Raw genomic sequence first — 19144 nt, 5'->3', positions numbered from 1 at the left:
TTCTCGTTACTTACGAGACTTTCTCTTGGAGACGAAAAATCGGAATTTTCAAGATGGCTTCGAGGTAAAATGGAAAGCGACGCCGAAAATGCAAAAGAAATAGAAACTTATTCCTTTTTGCTTGGTTCTGCAATTAGAAATGAAGACACGAACCAGTTTTTGAGCATTTATGACTCTATTTTACCGTCTGGCTTGTCTGAGAAACAGGTATTCTATTCGTATCGATGTCAGGGCCACATTTGTTTTGAAGAATTTCAGCATGTTTTTCACGTTTATTTAGTATGTCAGTTGTGGTCGCAGTAGCTTTTGAAAACGATACTCCTTAAAATTATTTAGGATCATTATTTCATCAAAAATAAAACTCGTTCTAGCTTGTTAGTGAACTTATGGGGTGTTTTACTATGCGATTCTTTCGAAATATTTGTGTAGGCTTTTGACCTTGGTAATTTGCATCTGCTAAATATTCATGAGTAATGGTCGTCTCCCAGTAGAGTAGTGTGTCGCTGCCCCTAATGACGTGTCTGTGATTATGTTACAGCAAGAATTCCCTAATGTAGTCTTCCTCAAAAGCAACACTAAATTTTTTATTATCAAACCATTGTTAGATGACCTAAGATGGCACTAAAATGAAAAGTTGTAAACACAGGTAGGCGGCAGAGAAACCAACATGTCTGCACTTATGTGTGCTAAATATGGAGTAGGTAGGGGACATTACACAGGATGACATTACTTTTTTCTTGTTTCTTTTAGATTTGTAGGCAGACAATCATTGCCATGCCAACCCTTTAAACACTGTTGATAGGGTAAAAAACAATTTGGCATTAAAATATTCTTTATTTTCTGTGAGGTTGCAAATAATGACATGGTGAAAAGGGGGACATAAGATATACATATATCTAGTGGAGAAGGATGCATGTTTGAATTTATTTTTGCCTTCATTCTGAAACGTTCACAAGTAGTTTTAACCAGTCTTCACACTAAACATTTGAATCCACAAGCTCGAAGCGCAATTTAACAAAAAATTTAGTTGGATTCTGTTGGCTTGTAGAGAAGAATTTTACAAGCCTGAAAGCAACTCTACAAGCCATTGCCGTAGGACTTGTGGTTAAGCATGAAGACTGAGTTTACAATGTCAATGGTGTGCTAAAGAATAAACCTGACTCATGTGGTCAGCACTACATGTAGCTCTATCCAGTTATATATTCACACAACTTCAAACTTGTGCGTTTGTACATTTTTACAAGATTAAGGATTAGACTCTTCTTCAAATAAATCTTATATGCAAATTGATATCAAATCCAGTTAAAAAATAACATTCTTGTGCTGAGTTCACCTGGCATACATTGTACATGTACAAAAAATGTATTCTTCTCAAAAGGTGATAATTGTTGGTAACTATTGACAGTATTGTAAATGCTGTAAATGTTGAGAACTAAACTTTCAACTACTCAGTGCAAGTGCAATAAAAAAAAAAGGTAAATATTTTGCATAAAAAAAGATAAAAATAATAACTGATTCTGAATATTTGTTTTACAAATTTTGATTTAAAAATGGAAAAACATGGAAAAAAATAAGACAGATTAAAGTGTATGTTCAAAAATGTATATCACTCCATCATCATAGTTTTTTTTTTCACATGCTCTTTAATATGTGTCGACTATCACATGATAAAGATCGGTAAAATTTTGAATAGAGAAACATACATGCATGCATTGGTTCAATAATTTCCTCATCATTATAACTTCCAGAATCTCATTTCATTGACTTTGAGTCTGAATTACAGATTTTGAGAACTCTGATGGTCAATCCAAAAGTTGACAGAAAAGCAAATTCAAAATTCAATTATCTTAACTATTTAAGTGTCTATGATCAAATAAAACAAGAAAACAAATTAAATTTAGATACATTTGTAATGTTTTGCTACAAGGTTGAGATGAAACGTCATTGTACAATCTTGATGCAACTTTAGACATAAAAGTTCTGAAAAGGGTCAGTCTTGACAGATTTTTGTGGGATCTGACTTTGCAGTTTTAAAATTTGGAGCACGACTAGTGCTCAAGACTTTAAAGTTCTGAATCAGAATTCAACAAATAAAATGCTGGATTTCTTGTTTCTCGCACTATTAATGTATTTGAAGTACTTTGTAAATTTTTACAGAGGTACATGTAAGCCTTAGACTCATTGACTCCTCTAAGTTAGAACCAGGTATATAAAACTAAAAACAGAAAAATTATGTTGTACAATTTATAAGATTTTTCTCACTGAACATAATGAAACTAGAAAGTGTGAAACAAGACAAAATTATTATTCAATATTCATATTTAATGCAAAACATATTTTGTTTTAAATCAATTGATTTGATTAATTACATTTAATTATTTCCCAAAAATAACAGTAACAGATAATTTATAATTTGAGACCCCTGACAAATCACAAAAGGATAGTTTGAAGAATGTCAATAACATTTTAACCAATTTGAGGCTCACGGTAGCCAAAAATGACCGTTTGAAACCCAGCCGTAAAGCCTATTGAACGACATTCTTATCCTTTGTATTTATTGAAATAAATATTTATCTGTACATGTAATTTATAGATCAAATATGTTTTTCTGCTGAATAAAAAATGTACTTCTAGCCTAGGTAAAGTTTGTTGGAAAATTTACTATGCAAAGTGAAAACAAACTTAACCCCCAATGCCTGCCCTCAAATTTGATTCACCAGTCCACCCTCATGTGTTCAGACCTTGATGCTTAATATAGCTTTGATTATATTTCATTGTTGTATAATTTGCTTCTAGATTTCACAGCTGTTTTTTTTTCATGAGGTACAAATGTAAGGAGTTACTCAACTGCATAATTGACATTTTACCCAAACAATTTTAGAAACTTGTGACAATTTATCATCATTTTATTAACAAAAGTACATGATAAAAAGATGTACATTGTACAAATGCCATGAATGTAGACCAAAATTATTTAAGATTTTAACAGTTCTTTACAAATTTATATATATATATAAGCTTATGCAAAAACTATAGCATCACATCCATAACCATGATAACACAACCTATAAGAGAACCACTTCAGATAGCATCACATTTAAGATTATAGCATCACATAACCATGATGTTAAAAGACCCTGGGGAGAATACTGTTAATTATTCCATAGCTAGGAAATGTGACAAAATAAACAATATATATTCAAGTTTACTTGTTCTGATATATATATTAGTATTTATTTATAATCTATTTTTCATGAAAATATTAATGCCGGTCAAAAGAATGTATAGAGAAAAAAACAAAGCAAAATCACTTTAATTCAATGACATGCATTTAAATTTTACTATTGTCTATATCACTATCATGACTATGCTAGCTATATACATGTACTTTTGTTTCCAATGCATGATACATGTAGTCAATTTTCAAATTACTGACCTTTTCCAATTTTAGAATTTTTTACTAAAGGGAAACAACACCTAGAATAGGTAGGGAAAACTGTATCCCTGTCTTGACAAAGTAAGTGGAGTGAGCTTGGTGAATTGCATTGTTGTCAGGGTTCTCACTAAGACGAATCCATTAGTCCTGGACTCCTGAAAATCTGATAAATGTATTATTATTTCTGAACTGGTGAGTCCATAGATCCATTAAAAGCGTACAATTTACTGTATAGTTACCTATTCAGACAAGATGTGTCTTGAAGACAAGTATTTAATTGCAAAATATACTCTTTGATTTAGACACATAGTTTTAGGCAGGCAATACTGCCTTATGTGGCCATGGTCACTCCAGATTTAAAGAACCTTTAAATCATCTTCCATTATTTTTCACATGTTAAATGCCCATAAATTTAAAAAGGGGTACCTACAAATGTATATAGCTAACAGTCACAATATTCATTTTGGGACAAAAAGCCGCCTCGTAGCACCAACAATGCTTTAGTTTGATTGAAGATTATGTGATTGAAATGAGGTGCCAAGATTCGATATGGACTGGATTTCATTGCTTTAGAATTGGGCCATGCATGTTTTTGAAATCCTGATATTTATTATCAAGGATGGGATCCAGACAAAACCGTGAAAACAGAAACCTATTTTGAGAATGATTTCTGATACATACATCTATGTACATGTGATAATTGCCACAATTTTTGCATGAAACATATCATGTAGTATACATGTACACATGTATATAAACACCAAGAAAATGTTATTTTGAAAAACCACACATTTTTTAACCCCATTCTTTTTTGAAACATGCAGGAGTTAGGAAAAACAAAACTTATCTTTTAATTTTCATCCAACCAGAGAAATGTTTTGAGACTTTTCTGTAAAGACATTTGATTTCCTTTTGTAGTAACAGTTTATTATTTATTGCAGGTTGATACCGTCAAGCAAAAGGCTCGTGCTATAGCAGATCTTACAGAGGACGATTTCACAGGTCTGGTGAGCAAGGCAAGAGATTTTAGTCTGGCTCAGGACAGAGACAAGATGTCCCACAGGGACCAAAGGTCTACACACTTCACAAATAGACATCAAATTTTCCAGGATGATGATTCTGATGAAAATGGCCCTTCATCTGAATCTTCATATTTTCGTGTGAATAAGGATGTCATTATTGACATCCCATCCTTTCCGGATGAGGAGAAACGTACTGACAATGACTCAGGGATCTATAATTCTAGTAAGGCAACAACCAGTCTGTGTAGTAACTCTGATCAGGAAGAGAGCGAAGGGGAGGAAAGGGCAGCCAGTTTCGATTACTTCCCCTCTGCTACTAAAGTAACACCAATGTATCATAATGAATATGATGAGGCATATGATGTAGAGTCTGACAAAGCATCACAAAATGACATTGAGTCTCCGCGAAGTGATAAATCTGGAAACAAGGAGAGTGATCAAGACTTTTATCCAGGTACAGAAATGGAAACGTTTCGTACATACAGTCGCGGACAGGATGATTTTGAAACCAGTGAAGACAGTGATGATGAGGTCAAGTTTGCTCCTCATCGCACATTATACAATGAAAGGAGGAGTCGTAATTATTACACTCCTATGACTCAGGAAAGCACAGAAGAATATGGTGAAATGACATCGTCAACCTTTTCTTTTGACAAAAGCCGTAAGGCACTTAAAGACAACTCTGCTTCCTCTTTGAGAAGGGTGGATGATCACATTCACTTCCCATTAAGTAGTCCAACTCCTAGTCGCTACAGTAACTTTACTAGATACGATAAAAGTAAAAGCACTGGGGTACATGTAGAAAAATCTGTGTATTCTCGTCATCATGACGATATGTTCAGTGGTGAGAAGGACCCTCCTTTTGGTCATGGTAAAGACCAAGTTGACAAAGTGGGTAAATCAATCTGTTCTTTGCTGACAAACAGTTGCTCCTCAGTTGATGACATGCCTGAAGGAAGACCCATAGCACAAAGTCTAGACCTGGCTGATGATGGGAGGAGAAAGAAAAAGAAAAAGAGAGGATCAAAGGGTTTGTATATATTGCTTCATCTTTTTCTAAATCCGGTTAAGAATTTCATAAATTAATCTCTTATATTCAATATGCATTTTTGTGTAATTTGTACCTGTCCAAATCATTTTTAAATGTTAACAACAGATAGATTTTTTTATATATTCTGAGAAAAAAGCCATGAGCTCTCCTGGAAGTGTTATTTATTACATTTGTACATGTAAGTTAATACTACATGATCAGATGATTGATATAAATAAATGAGCCTCCCTATAATAATGTCTAAATGGCAAAAGCAGCAATTCATTACTAGTTTTAAGATATTTCTAGGAACTTGTAAATTTGAAGCTAGTGCGTAGAACCACAAATTCTTTAATCTTGTGAATAATAATCATGATAATGAAGAAAACATTGAAACATGAAACACGAAACATTTTATTTCACTAAAGGCCTCACATGATGAGGCATGATATAGTACAACAATATAACAAATAAGAAATAATACATGAACAAACATATTTACAAATGCATGAATAAATGGGAAGGTACTGTAAATAACATTTGTAAATTGACATTACAATTTTACAAAACTTGGCTCAGCCAACAAAAACAAATTTATCTTTGCTGTTCATTAATTAAATTAGAGAAACTCATAGTATTTTTAACTTTACAAATATCTGAAGGCAAAAATTTCAGCCGTTCAGCATTAACGAAAGTACAATCATATATGTAATGAAACTCATCTCCTAGCACATTTATGTTACACAAATCACATATTTTTTTCTGATTTATCAATACTGATCGTGTTGATAGCCTCTCATTTAGTTAGAGTTATCTCCCTTTTGCCATGTTTTCTGATCATGATGTATATATATGTTAATAAATTGTTAAAACATTTCATCTATGTATACAATGGTATACATGTACAATATACATGACAATTCTTGAATATTTCTCTCCAAAGACAAACATACATTATTGTTTAAAGATTATGACAATCAATAGACAATATCTATTTTAGAAATAGAAATAATATTGAAAATCTGAATTCACAAATCATAAATGGTTAACAAGCTTACGGGTAATGCAGGTTTAAACTTTCATACAACTATTACAATATTTTTACATGACATTATGTATATATGATAGAATAGTGAATAAGATTAAGCCTTATTACATATACACTGCATGTACAATGTACATCACTACATGAAAAAGAAATCTAAATAGGGGAGACAATCATTTGACATTGTAATTATTTATTTTCTTTGTACATCCATCATGTACATGATATAGAATCTGCTTGTATAAAATTCCTCTATCTTGCGTTGTTCGCTAAAACTTTTGCATAATTTACTAAGATAAAGTTTGTGTTTTGGGTAAGTTTAAAGGGAACCACTTATGATAAGCCAATGCTATTGGTATGCAGTTTCATATTTAGCATTGCCATTTCTCATTTCCATGGATATTATTTGACCCTGAGCCTTTAGTCTATGTCATGATTCATTGAATCTTTTGCATAGTTAACATTGTTTAAATATTGCCATTTTTATTTTCATCATTTGCATTTGAATTTTTACTATCAAAAAAGAAAAAGGGAGGTCTACATAGACATACATATCTTATACATATGTGTCAATTGTTTATTAAGAAATCAGAAATTTTTAAGTTGTAACATCTTTTTGTGATTTCATTAAAAATTGAAACATGGATATGATACATATATGTATATATATGCTAAAATTGCTATTTCCAAATGATTTCTTGTGATAAATACAACTTAATGTTATTACATGTACATCAAGGACTAATAATTTACACATGCATGTAGTTTATTACATATTATTAACCAACCAATATCATAGTAATTTACACCTTCAAATGTTCTGTACACATAGGTTTGATTTTTACATCTCTCGAGTAACTATGCACCTAGCTTGTAAAGTCAGAGGTGTTAACTACTGGTTAGCACCTCTATCTAAGGCCACTTCACCAGATCCAATCTTTAAAGACAGGAGTTTCGATATTCATAATAGGGAAGTGTAATATAAATATACCTTTGCTTGTCACTAAAGCTTTCTTGTTAGTTCTTGTCTGTAACATACACAGTGTTTGATGGGTTTATGGGCGTTAATTACACATGTACTATGCTTTCAAACAGCTGCAAGTATAGGGGAGTTTGTCCATCAATTGGAGTAACCTTCTGTCCCACAGACTCTTAACTTTTGTATATACAACTACACTTGTACCTCATGATGGAATTTTTTTGAACAAAACATCTTATTCATTTGACATGTTTGATCAATGGTCATGTCAGATCACCGTGGATGATTTACTTTTGCAATAGCTTAAATTTCCTTTCTTCTAACTACCAGTGATTGTAGGAGTCTGCTTAGGCCTGCCATGGATTGATCATTCATTTTTACCTGCGCCCTACAGTACACGTTTGAATCGATTTGAGGAATGATATTAAAAATTAAGGCTCCTCCTGAACCGCTACATGTAGTTAGAATACATGTATGTATTTTAAAACTTCCTCAGGATCTTATCAGTAACTGACTACAATGATACGTGTGGGTGTGTTAATCATGACAGGCAACTTCTTGTTTTGATTCACATCCAGACACTTTTATTCCAATAATAAAAACATAACTAAAAATGTCTTTATTTACAGTTATTAAAATGTACAAAAATTGATTAGAATTTTAAAATGATTCCATCTGGAAGTCAACTTTTAAAATGGGCTGACTGGAGGTCATAGAGGTCAAGTTTACATTTAAACTCAATCAATGTATATGAGAATTTCATATGGATATCCTTTTGAAGAATAATTGAAATGTCCACAAATTTACACAATCAATGGAGAAATATTTACAATTTACTTGTCAATTGTTGTCCAAAACTTTGTGTCCCCTTCCGACGGACTATCATCGTTCCCTCGAGACCATACTGGCTGACCCGTGTTAAGAGAGAGCCATATCTCTTGCACGTTAAAGACCCCCTTGTAGATTTCGAAAAAGAGCAGGCTAATGCCGCTACAAGGCAGCACTCACACCCGCAAAGTGGAAAGGTATTAATATAAGTTGCAAAACTTGTTTCCCAATCCACTATAAATAAATATGTTTAAACTAAAACTTTGTGTGTTTGATAATTGCATTACATGGTCTAGAAAGGCTAATAGAGGGTTCTACATTAAAAAGACAATCAATGTTCTTTTGGTTTTACCAATGCATGATAATTTGGTACAGAATGACAAATATCTCTAGACATGCTTGTTTAAAATAAAAAATATGATGGTAAACGAAAAAAATATAATGTACAATCGGCTAAATAAGTAAAAAGAAACTGTCTTTAAGAAAACAGGAAACAGCTCAAATCTGATTATATCCTAACAAATTAAAGTTAAGCTTTTTATCTTCCTGCTGAACAGGAAGTTTTACATATGAAAGACACATACATAGATCTGTGACATTAGGTTGATTAATGGAGTCTCATTGACATTGTCTGATAAAACCTTTCAATTTGTTAAATTAAAAGGGGAGACAAGTTATATTGAAATTGCACTGGGTTTTTGTATTGACTTTTTTTCACACCTGTCAGACTGAAAAAGAAACCATTTTAATATATATACATTGTACATGTATATGTTAAAAGAGCATAAATTGAATACACACATGATAGATGAGAAATTTAATCTGTTAACATCTTAAAGTGCATATTCCGTTTTAATACATTTTGCAAGTGTTAATATAAATTTACTACTGGATTTAAACAAAAAAAATGTGTCAGCATAAATAAGGAGAAATTTGAAGCCAAATGTAACTGCCTGATTATACTGATAAATGCACTTTTTGTGAATTTTTTTTAATGATTTACAGTCAGTAATCACTGGTATAAATTAAAGAACAAAATCAGTGAATTCGATATTAGTAGAAGTTGTGATTCTTCCATCTTTTGTTCATATACCTTGTTAGAAAACAATGAAGGAGTGAATGAATATAACTTGCCAATAGAATTATCATGCAAGTGATGGACTGATTGCAGTCAAAATTAATTATCGTGATAGATTTCACAGTATGAAATGAATGAAGAATGTACATTTCTACAGTATGTTATTTGACAATGTGTTGGCAGGAGATACATGATGAACTTGATGATATGCCAATAACTAGGTGATCTTAAGTATTGGCTTTTTGGTCTTTTGTTTTACCTTACCTTTCGGTTTTCGTATTACTGAGGAATCGCAACTTTTTCTCCTATCATTTCGGAGTTTAATGCAGTTTTTAAATAATTTTATAGTTGAGTTAGGTTTTCAAAGAAAAAATGAAATTAAATTTGTGATGTGAACATGAAATTAAAAAATGGATGGTATTTATAGAATACTAACTAGTGCATTTTCAGGGATAATTATCAAATATCATGTGATTTTAAAGCTAAAAGGATTAGACTGATGATAAAAACATATACAAATAGGAAAAGATAACACAAGTTTTCACCAAGCTTATTGTGTACACGTTTAAGGAAGTTTATTCACTACAATGGATTTTATACATTAACATCCTGGATGAATGAAGTAGACACACAAAAATGAAGTTGAAATTTATTTCGGATGAATTAAAAGGGGATAGCCCAGAATCACCTGATTCAGGTAAGAAAGAAGCATCTTTTATGCTGCACAATCTTTGTTAAATGTTTTAACAATTAGATTTATCTTAAATCTGATGTCAAATCCATTTGAGACTGGTCACAGTACTATTGTGTTGAGGCTAGCAAAAAAGTAAAATATTTATGGTGCTGGATATATATCTAAACCTCCACATTAACCTAGTCTTCACGCTTAACCACAGTACCAGCAGCCTAGGCTAGGTTTCTAAAATTCCTTTGTGGTCTATAAAAATAATCTCTACTGACCAACAGAATTTTTAACTAAAATTTTTACTAAAATTAAATTTAAGCTCTGGGCATGTATCGTATATTATAAACTGTAACACCCTTGTTGATAATTTGAGCAGATGCCATGAATATGATTAATGACCAACATTTATTTTCATGCAAATATGATCTTGTTATCAACTGCTAAGGTATCTTTCTTGGACTCCCTGTTCTTATTATACATGTATAAGGAAAGGCTAGCAATAATTAACCACATTGACCACCATTGACCACAACAACAAAAGTATACAGTTATCTAAGGGAAAATGTAATAAATGTGCTTCAGTTATACTTATTGTGACATCTCTTTCTCTGAATTCTCATGTTAACTATGAGCAATGGGGCATAATATATATAAAGTCTACCCCTTTTTATACCTGGTCTTTATCAACAATGGTATAAATTTTAACCAAATGTTTGAAAATAGTAGGAACCTAAGCCCTAAAATTTTATCTAACAATAGATTCCTTGCAAGTGATGATGCTAATTCACCTTTTGACAATTCGAAAAAAGCTTGCTTTGACCTCTGACAGCTGGTCTCCAAATTCTCCTAGTTTCTGAGACTGCTTAACAGTCAGAACTAGATATTCACTGTAAACTCTTAACTCTGGCTCCAGCAAGTCGGCGAATCCAACCATTTTCATATGGAGAGGTTTCAACCATATGCATTGGTCATCCTAAAAAAGGTGAGTTCCAACCCCTGGAACCCCCTGCCCTTTGGATCTGCCACTGCAAGTCATATTTAAAACTGCCATGTCAATATCCTGCAATCTCTTGGACTAAATATTGCTAGACACAGACATACTGGTATTGTAAGTTGTCAAGGTTACAAATTGTACCAGTTTACAGACAAATATAAGAACATGATCATCTTACAGTGCACTTAAAACATTTATAATGTAACATGAAATGAAATTATAGTTATTTTTTTGTGCACATGTATACAAGTATTAAATAGTTTAAAACTCTACAGTAATTTTGATGTTCTCATTTTTGAGACAGTTATGTTGATGTTGTCAGATGATGATATATGTTTACCTTATGACTTAGAACCAACCTATATTGTCTGATCAAGTGTTTTTATGCATTATGTTTTCTAATCTTTTATCCTTCTCCTTTCTGTAATATCTTTTTCCTGTTAAGGTAATTCAGTATGAAATTGTGGTTCTATAAAATTGAAACATAGTTCACGCTTTGATGTGTGTTTTTGTTTTTTTATTTATTTAAATAACACCAAAATACTATTTTTACCCTGGTTTTATGGTTAATTGAAAATAGTAAAATGATAGTGGGAAATTAGTATAGTCTCAGATTTAAGTTTTTTTGGTGAAGGTATTTTATCCTTAAAAAGTGGTTAAATCGACTTGAAACTTGAAACCAGTACACCCATTCCAATCATTGTCAATAAAACTGTTAAAATTGAATATCATATTTTGATTTTGACCTTGATTTTGTAATGAACTGAACATGAGCATGTGATAAGGTGAGGGGGCATGGTGTCTTATGGACATATATTTTTTTTTTTTTTTTTTTTTTTTCATATTTGAATATTTGAGCTCAAACATCCAGAAACTATTTGCAAAGATTATCAATTTAAAAAACATGAAGCCAGATGAAATATAAATAGAAAATCGCAATTGGCAACACCAAGTGTAGTCCCTGCACAGTATACCGCTTATTAAATATATAATCTGTTAATATAAAAATGAAGATGTGGTATGATTGCCAACTCTCCACAAAAAATAGTCTAGTTATAGTAATCTCTTCTTTTTAAAGGAACTGTAGTTCTCCCAGATATATCCAGGTTTAATGCTGTGCTATATCTGTGTGGTATATGACTTTATTTTGTCTTTAAGTTGTATGACATTCATCAGAATTATCTTGAAACCACAATATTTAGCTCTTTGTCACTGAAAATCAATATTGGAATTCTCTATGGTCTGTAAATTTTGCTTGTGACACAGACAGTATAATATCATCCTCAGCAGTTAATGGCTAAGAGATCTGAAATAGAGGTTTAATGAGACTTCATTTTGTTCTCACCACTGGAATCAAGCTCGCTTTAATCTGATCAAGTTCGAATTAGGTTGATCAATGTTAAGTACCCCTTGTTTCATTGTCAGGCTGGCGGTGGTCATTCATTGAGAACTGCTTAGCTTTGCTTTAAAGGGATTCAATACAAGGCACATTGCGGTGATTGTCATTGTTTGTGATGCTGAGATTTAATACATGTCAATTACAGTCATAGATCAAGATGAGATCTTTCCAGTTATTAAAATACATGTATAAAACCATGTTACCCTACTTTTTAAGGAAAATGTGAGGATTTAGTGTTTGTATGGCAGTACGTGCTCTGTGGTGTATCTCATTCAAAATGGGATAAACAAAATTTAGTATTACAATTTTTACATGCTTGTTGCCAAATCATGTTACCCTTTTTCTTGTATTGTCCTATTTCTATAATCTTTTAATATGAATAGGCTGTCATTGATTTAACTTTAAGTGTATTTTGAAGTAAATATGCAAAAAGAATGTGTAACTATACTTATTTTATGCATATTTATATAACTAAAAATTGTTTTGATAAATTGGTTTCCCAATATATTTGCCTTGTGGTTTTGCGAAAATCCAGCTCTTTCCTTTCCAATTTTATAACATTTTTGGCCAAACTAAAATGCATTTCAAAATCAGCAATAATTCTGTAAAACAGCAAATACTCAATTGCACCTTTTTCGGGATATATATTCTAATAAAACAACTTGGGTGCTGTGTGTGGTAGCTTCCTTAGTGAGAATTAAAAGTTCTTTAAACTTGTGAAACATCCATTCCTACCATCTTACTCAGAAAGGATCTCTAATGACTTCTCTTTTTTTTTAATTAAATCTAGTTTATAAATTTATATTTTGTATAGGATTTTCTCTGTTATGCTCCTGGTTGAAGGCTGTATTTTTTCCTATAGTTAACACCTACATCCAGGTCTCCAGTGCATAGTTGTCTCATTGACAATTGCAATAATACAGTTATTATACTTCATCTCAATATTTTTATATTATTAATCAATACAATGTATTATACAATCCTTTTGTAAAATTACAAGTTGAAAGAATTGGACCCATGATCATTTATAGGAACATCAATATATTCTATATATGGAAAACACTGGCAGCCAAGTCAAAACCTGTACCATACTAATCAGTTTAAGTTAATTATTCGACATCAGTTCCTAGTTTGCATTTTGGCCTCTATATTCTTAGAGTTGTTGCCCTTTATGTATTAAATTGTGAATGTGTCAGCAAAATTATACTTATACACTGATACATTGATGAAAAAGATTAAATGGGGGAAAGTTAGGTCAGTCTCACTTTAATTATATATGGTAGATATATATTTGTAACACGTTTAAATATATATTGTAAATGTGATTGAATATTTTAAAGCAAAATTTATAATGAGAATGAAATGTAGAAATCATGGATTTTCATATATAGATTTTTTTAGTTTTCCCTTGTAAGCCTCTTTATATTACATGTATGTACAGTTGGTCATCTATTTAATTCATTCATCTTAGATAATAATATATTTGTGAACATGTCCTGTGTGGATTGTCTTGAATGTATGAAATATACTAATGTATATAGTACGGTGACAGCAGAGTACTTCAGATTATCTTGTCAATTACACAGGTAGAAATCAACAACACTAATACTTGTTTAGACAAGGGAACTTTATGTGTGTGATGAATTAATCCTATTTATCTTTATTCTTTTCCTCTTTTCTGTCTATATGTGTCGTACTTTGAACAAGGAGTTTGAACAACTTTATCACAACTGAACAAATTTTACTTGTCAAATGTGAATTGATTATGACCTTCACTCACAAGTCATATCTGTAAATGTGGTTCATCTCTCCCATGATGTAAGCCAAGGGGAGGGGCTTAATCATGTGGCTAGCTGGATCGGCACTGAAGGATTTACCCCACGTGAAAATCTGTGATTTCTTTGGAGTTCCTATTCTAACTCAATACTCTGGTAAGTCTTGGTATATGTTGAAGGGGAGATAATTCTAAGCTGGAAAATTCTTAAAATGGAAAATTACCATGTGTGGTTGTAGCGTCTGCTACATGATTGATTTGTTATAATGTACATTTCATTTCTAGGTATAACATGCCACAAAAATCTATAGCAATGTTAAATTTTTGATCTGACTGTTAATTTGATAACAAGTTTTCTATATGTAAATATTTTATAATTACACATGTCATTTATCAAACCCACAGTCACATGGTTGTAACTTTACAAGGATGAGTATGGTTATGGAAAATATTTCAAATATTTTGTAAAAAGACAAGTCTTTTATTTATGAGGTAACTTTTGTAGGGATTTTCATAGATATGAGATTTGAAAGTTATGTAATGATCTTTAGACAGGAGAAATTGGAGGTCAAAAGTTCAGTATACATTTAACACATGTTTCAGACAGGCAGTCTTGTCTGTTTAAAACTTAACCAAAGATTTTATTGTTTTTTTTTAATTCGAAGAAATGAAGCGGGTTATACTCAGAAATGTTGAAAATAAAAAAATAAAAATATCTGGAAAAAAAATTTATGTAGTGGAAATGTTTATTTTACTGATAATCTAACTGTAGTCCTTATGCATATATGTATATGGGTTTTTGCTATATATCTATACTAAGCACATTATTCCATTCATAAGCACCAGCTGTTGACAGTTTTCCATGTATTCTTTCCTTACATTATGCAGGACAGTGTTATAAAACAGATGATGCATTGCTGATTAATCCATAAGGAACAATAAGGGGGAAATTTGAAGTATAATGTATATTCATTAAACATTTTATCAGTTCTATTTTCCTTATTTTGTGAATAACTTGATTATTTTTTTGTCTAGGATTACCCATTTACCATTTTGAATGGCAAAAAGAGTTTGACATAATTTTATTTTATAACTATGACACATAGTATGTACATGTATTGCGCAATAGAACCACTTAAGTCTTTATAGTACAAAAGGTTATTATCTAGAACAAGTTTGGGTATGAGGGATATAATACTCACATGATATTCAAATACAGGTACACATTTGTAAGTGTATATATATGTATATATATATTGATAAAAGCTAGAAAGAAAATAAATCAATACAAGATATTCTAGTAACCTTATTTAGCTGGGAAGGTGACATATTTTTTCTTGATCATGATATACATGTATAATGGAAATTAAGGACTTAGTTTTGTTTTTAGATATATAAACCCCTTAACAGAGTTCTTATTTAGGTATCGAATGGTTACTTAGATGTTCACTGTAGTAGATGATAATTTGCCAGTCCAAACATTAGTTTCACTTGACATTCAAATAATCAAATAACTAATTTTCAAGATATGTTTTAATAACCATGTAAATAGACCAGTTAAATTAAACTTGGGTCTGCAGGTGGCCTGCTAAATTTCTGTCCTTATCAAAAATACTCTCATTTTCCAGTGGCAGTCCAAATTTCCCCCAACCTTCATCCCTCAATTGGCTTCTATTTCAAGACCTATACCAATCGATTTGTTGTTAACTTGTTCTCGTCCTGAGCATGCATGAAATATTTGCCAATGGACATTAAGCAATCAACAATCAATCAATTAAATTAAACTTTAGAACATGGCCATAAGAATCTCACTGATTTTGACCATAAAAAAAGGTTGTCCTCCATGAACTCTGCTTTCACCAACATAGTGGGAATCATACAAGTCATTATGCCAAACTTTTTATTTGTACTTAGTGTTGTATCTTAAGTTATTCTTAATCCTGTCTGATGTTGATGGTGGAGTTAAGTGTGTAAAGACTGTGCTTGCTTTTTTTTTGCATTGAGGATCCTTCTTCAAGAGACTAATGCAGTAATGGTAAGATGGAAGAATGTTTTTATAAGAATATAGTTTACTGTATTCAATTTGTATAGTACCAATAATTGTTCTTCTTGAGTGTCCTTAACAGTAAGGTTTATTAGTACAAAATGTACTATGTTACACATCACAGCCTTAGATGATAACAGTATATTTTTTGCATTGAAAGTCTTTATATGTATAGAACCTTTCCAATTCACAACCCTTCCAAAATCATTTGATTGATTTTTGGAGTTGATCCTATAATTGATTTAACAGTTATTGCAAGAGTTATGGAACTTTCACCAGGTTTTTTTTTGTTTATTTTTTTTTTTTTTTTCATATTTGGCCTTTTGTAGCATAGCAATGTTAGAAGCTTTCATTTTTATTAAAATTCATATTGTATGTAGTTTTCAGAATGGCTATTTTGATTGGACACTTTTTAAGTAGTTATGGCTTATTGTGAAATAATGACAGTGCTGAACTGTCACCCATCCACTTGGTGTAACATATTTGCATAAATTTACACAGCAGCACTAAACAATCAGCACGAAAGTTTATAATTTTTGCAAAAATAGGATTTTTATATATAATATTATTTTTATTATATGTAATTCCTGTTCTGCAGTATACCATTCAGAGACCTAATTTTAAAATATTTAAGCCTGAACCAGTCTGCACCAATATATATATTTTTCAGACTACTTAAATCCAAGACCCATAAATTTCAACATTTTTCATGTTTAGGTACATTGTATCTAAATTTGGCAAGGTGCAGTATGAAGCAAAAATCAATCTGATCATGGTTGAAAAAATGTAGACATCCATTAATTTCTCCTTTCCACTGGATTTTAATGTTATAAATATGCATATATTTTGTTAATGGTGTTCATTTCTTTGGTCCTAAGGTAACATAGTTAATAAATTTCACTTTTTATGATCCGTTTAATCAGTTTTATTGATAAATAGAATGCTTGAGGAGCACATTTAGATTCCACTGTAAACAAGAGTAGATAAGACCAAGATTTCTCTGTTGTGTTTATTGATTACTGTATGTAGAAGACAAAATCAACATGTTGAACTGTCATTGGATAATCAGCATTTAAGGACTTTACAAGGTGTTATTTACTTCACAATTGTGTTGAATTGGATTTTTTACTGACAAAATTGTATAGAATTCTGGTAAGACCGGGGCTAATTTGGTCAGTAGGATCAAACTCATTGGACAGGTTGAAACATATGGGAGGGGGCAGGGAATACTCCATCTTGGCTCTCATAAATTATTGGATATAGACGAGATTTACTTCATATTTCATTATGGACTCATAACTGCATGTAGTAAATAGTTTCATGACTAGAATACTAAATGTAGTATTTGTTTACATTGTCAGTTTCATCTCATACTTGATGTACTTATGTTTATTGCCATTTGAAGGTTGAATGAACAGAATGGGGAGTTGCCCCATTTCATACCTTTTATGAGGTTCTAGTAAGAAAACGGGTAAATTTGAAGTGTTAAATCTCATTATCATCTTCTCGGCTTTCTGTCACCATTTATAGAATTCACAGACCGTCAATATCATTAGCTCTTTTGATAATTGAATCAGAAAAGTGGAAAGTTGTTGATTTCATTTGGAAATTGATTTTGAACTGCATACTAGATGAATTATTAATTGTAATCTTGGAAAAGAGCTACTTTATAGACTGCTTTGGTTTTAATGTACTTTTATCAAACACTAATGAAATCCTTTGATGTGTATTGGGTTGGTGAGAGGCTGTTTATGTATAAAACACTTGAACACATGCATAGGATTCCAACACAGGCAGGTAGCTGATTACAGTGCTGTCAACATCATCAGAAACTTGTTTATATCAGGGGCCATCTCAAAAGTTTTATTTGTATGATCCTGACTGATTTGCAGTGCTAAATATATGCACATGATCAATTTATCTCCACATTTGGAAAATGAAAAGGTTGTCAAAAGAGAAAATAGGAGATGTCAAAAGCTTTGTATAAGTACTTCAGAAATGTGCTATTGGAAAAGAGTGTTTGATGAGTGAAGAGTCCATTATGTTTTTTTAATCTGTTTGTCAGTCTGATGGTTGTTTTAGTTGATGTTTTGATTAACTAGTTAGGTTACCATTAAGTTGTGATCACATATACTTGAAACTTAATAAGGGTATTTACTCAGATTTTATGGTTCACTTAACATGGAAAGTTATAGTGTGAGGTGGGTATGGTGTTAGAGAACCACACAATATAACAAAAAACACATCTTTAAGTCAACAATTTAGTCAACAATCAGTAAACATGGTAAAGCAGAGTGTTGTCTGATCTTTTTAGACAAAGACACTAGACCCATGTTATAAATCAGATTTATTTTAGGTTGAGTAATAGATGGCTGAAGTCAAAATAATATCTCACTTAAAAAGCTGTTATAAAAAAGAAAATGTGGTAAGATCGCCAATGAGACATGCAAACCATTTGTAAAATGAAAAAGTAAAGTGTTTTTGCTTCTATTATGTATCATGGAGTGTAATAATATTGATGCATTCTCATTGAGGGTAATCACAATCATTACTCATTTAGTGTTCTAGTAAGAAATCATTCTATGACAAATTTACCCAAGTTCAGGGTCATGTTTGATTTCGTGATTGCTTGACAAACCACAAAGTTCAAGGTCATGTCAGGTTGGAAATGGGATGGAAAATCTAAAATGATGTTTTTGGCTTGAATTAAGACTCTTTAAAAACTATGAATATTTAAGTTCCATATCTTAACTTTGCAAAGCAGTATTTCTTCCTCTACAAACATTTCCCCATGATTAGTACAGCAATCAAAATTTCACCTCCTTCTTTA

General features: G+C 31.6%; 1 protein-coding gene across 5 annotated transcripts in view; it reads left to right on the top strand.

Annotated features, from left to right (window-relative positions):
* The first annotated feature begins 13 nt into the window (after window positions 1-13).
* The window catches only part of LOC139528361 (uro-adherence factor A-like), a 31693-nt gene continuing 12562 nt past the window's right edge, over window positions 14-19144 (top strand). The window contains exons 1-3 of one of the 5 annotated variants that reach the window (XM_071324308.1): window positions 27-207; window positions 3452-3628; window positions 4378-5488. In XM_071324308.1, coding sequence (XP_071180409.1) covers window positions 4489-5488 — 1000 coding nt within the window. In that variant the 5' untranslated portion in view covers window positions 27-207; window positions 3452-3628; window positions 4378-4488. Of the gene's footprint in view, window positions 208-446; window positions 702-3451; window positions 3629-4377; window positions 5489-19144 lie in introns of those variants that run through there. The other 4 variants (XM_071324310.1, XM_071324307.1, XM_071324309.1 and 1 more) reach the window with 4 other exon arrangements.

Source organism: Mytilus edulis, chromosome 6 (assembly GCF_963676685.1).
Source record: "Mytilus edulis chromosome 6, xbMytEdul2.2, whole genome shotgun sequence".
In the NCBI taxonomy this organism is placed as follows: domain Eukaryota; kingdom Metazoa; phylum Mollusca; class Bivalvia; order Mytilida; family Mytilidae; genus Mytilus; species Mytilus edulis.
This window is presented reverse-complemented; position numbering and strand designations above follow the sequence as displayed.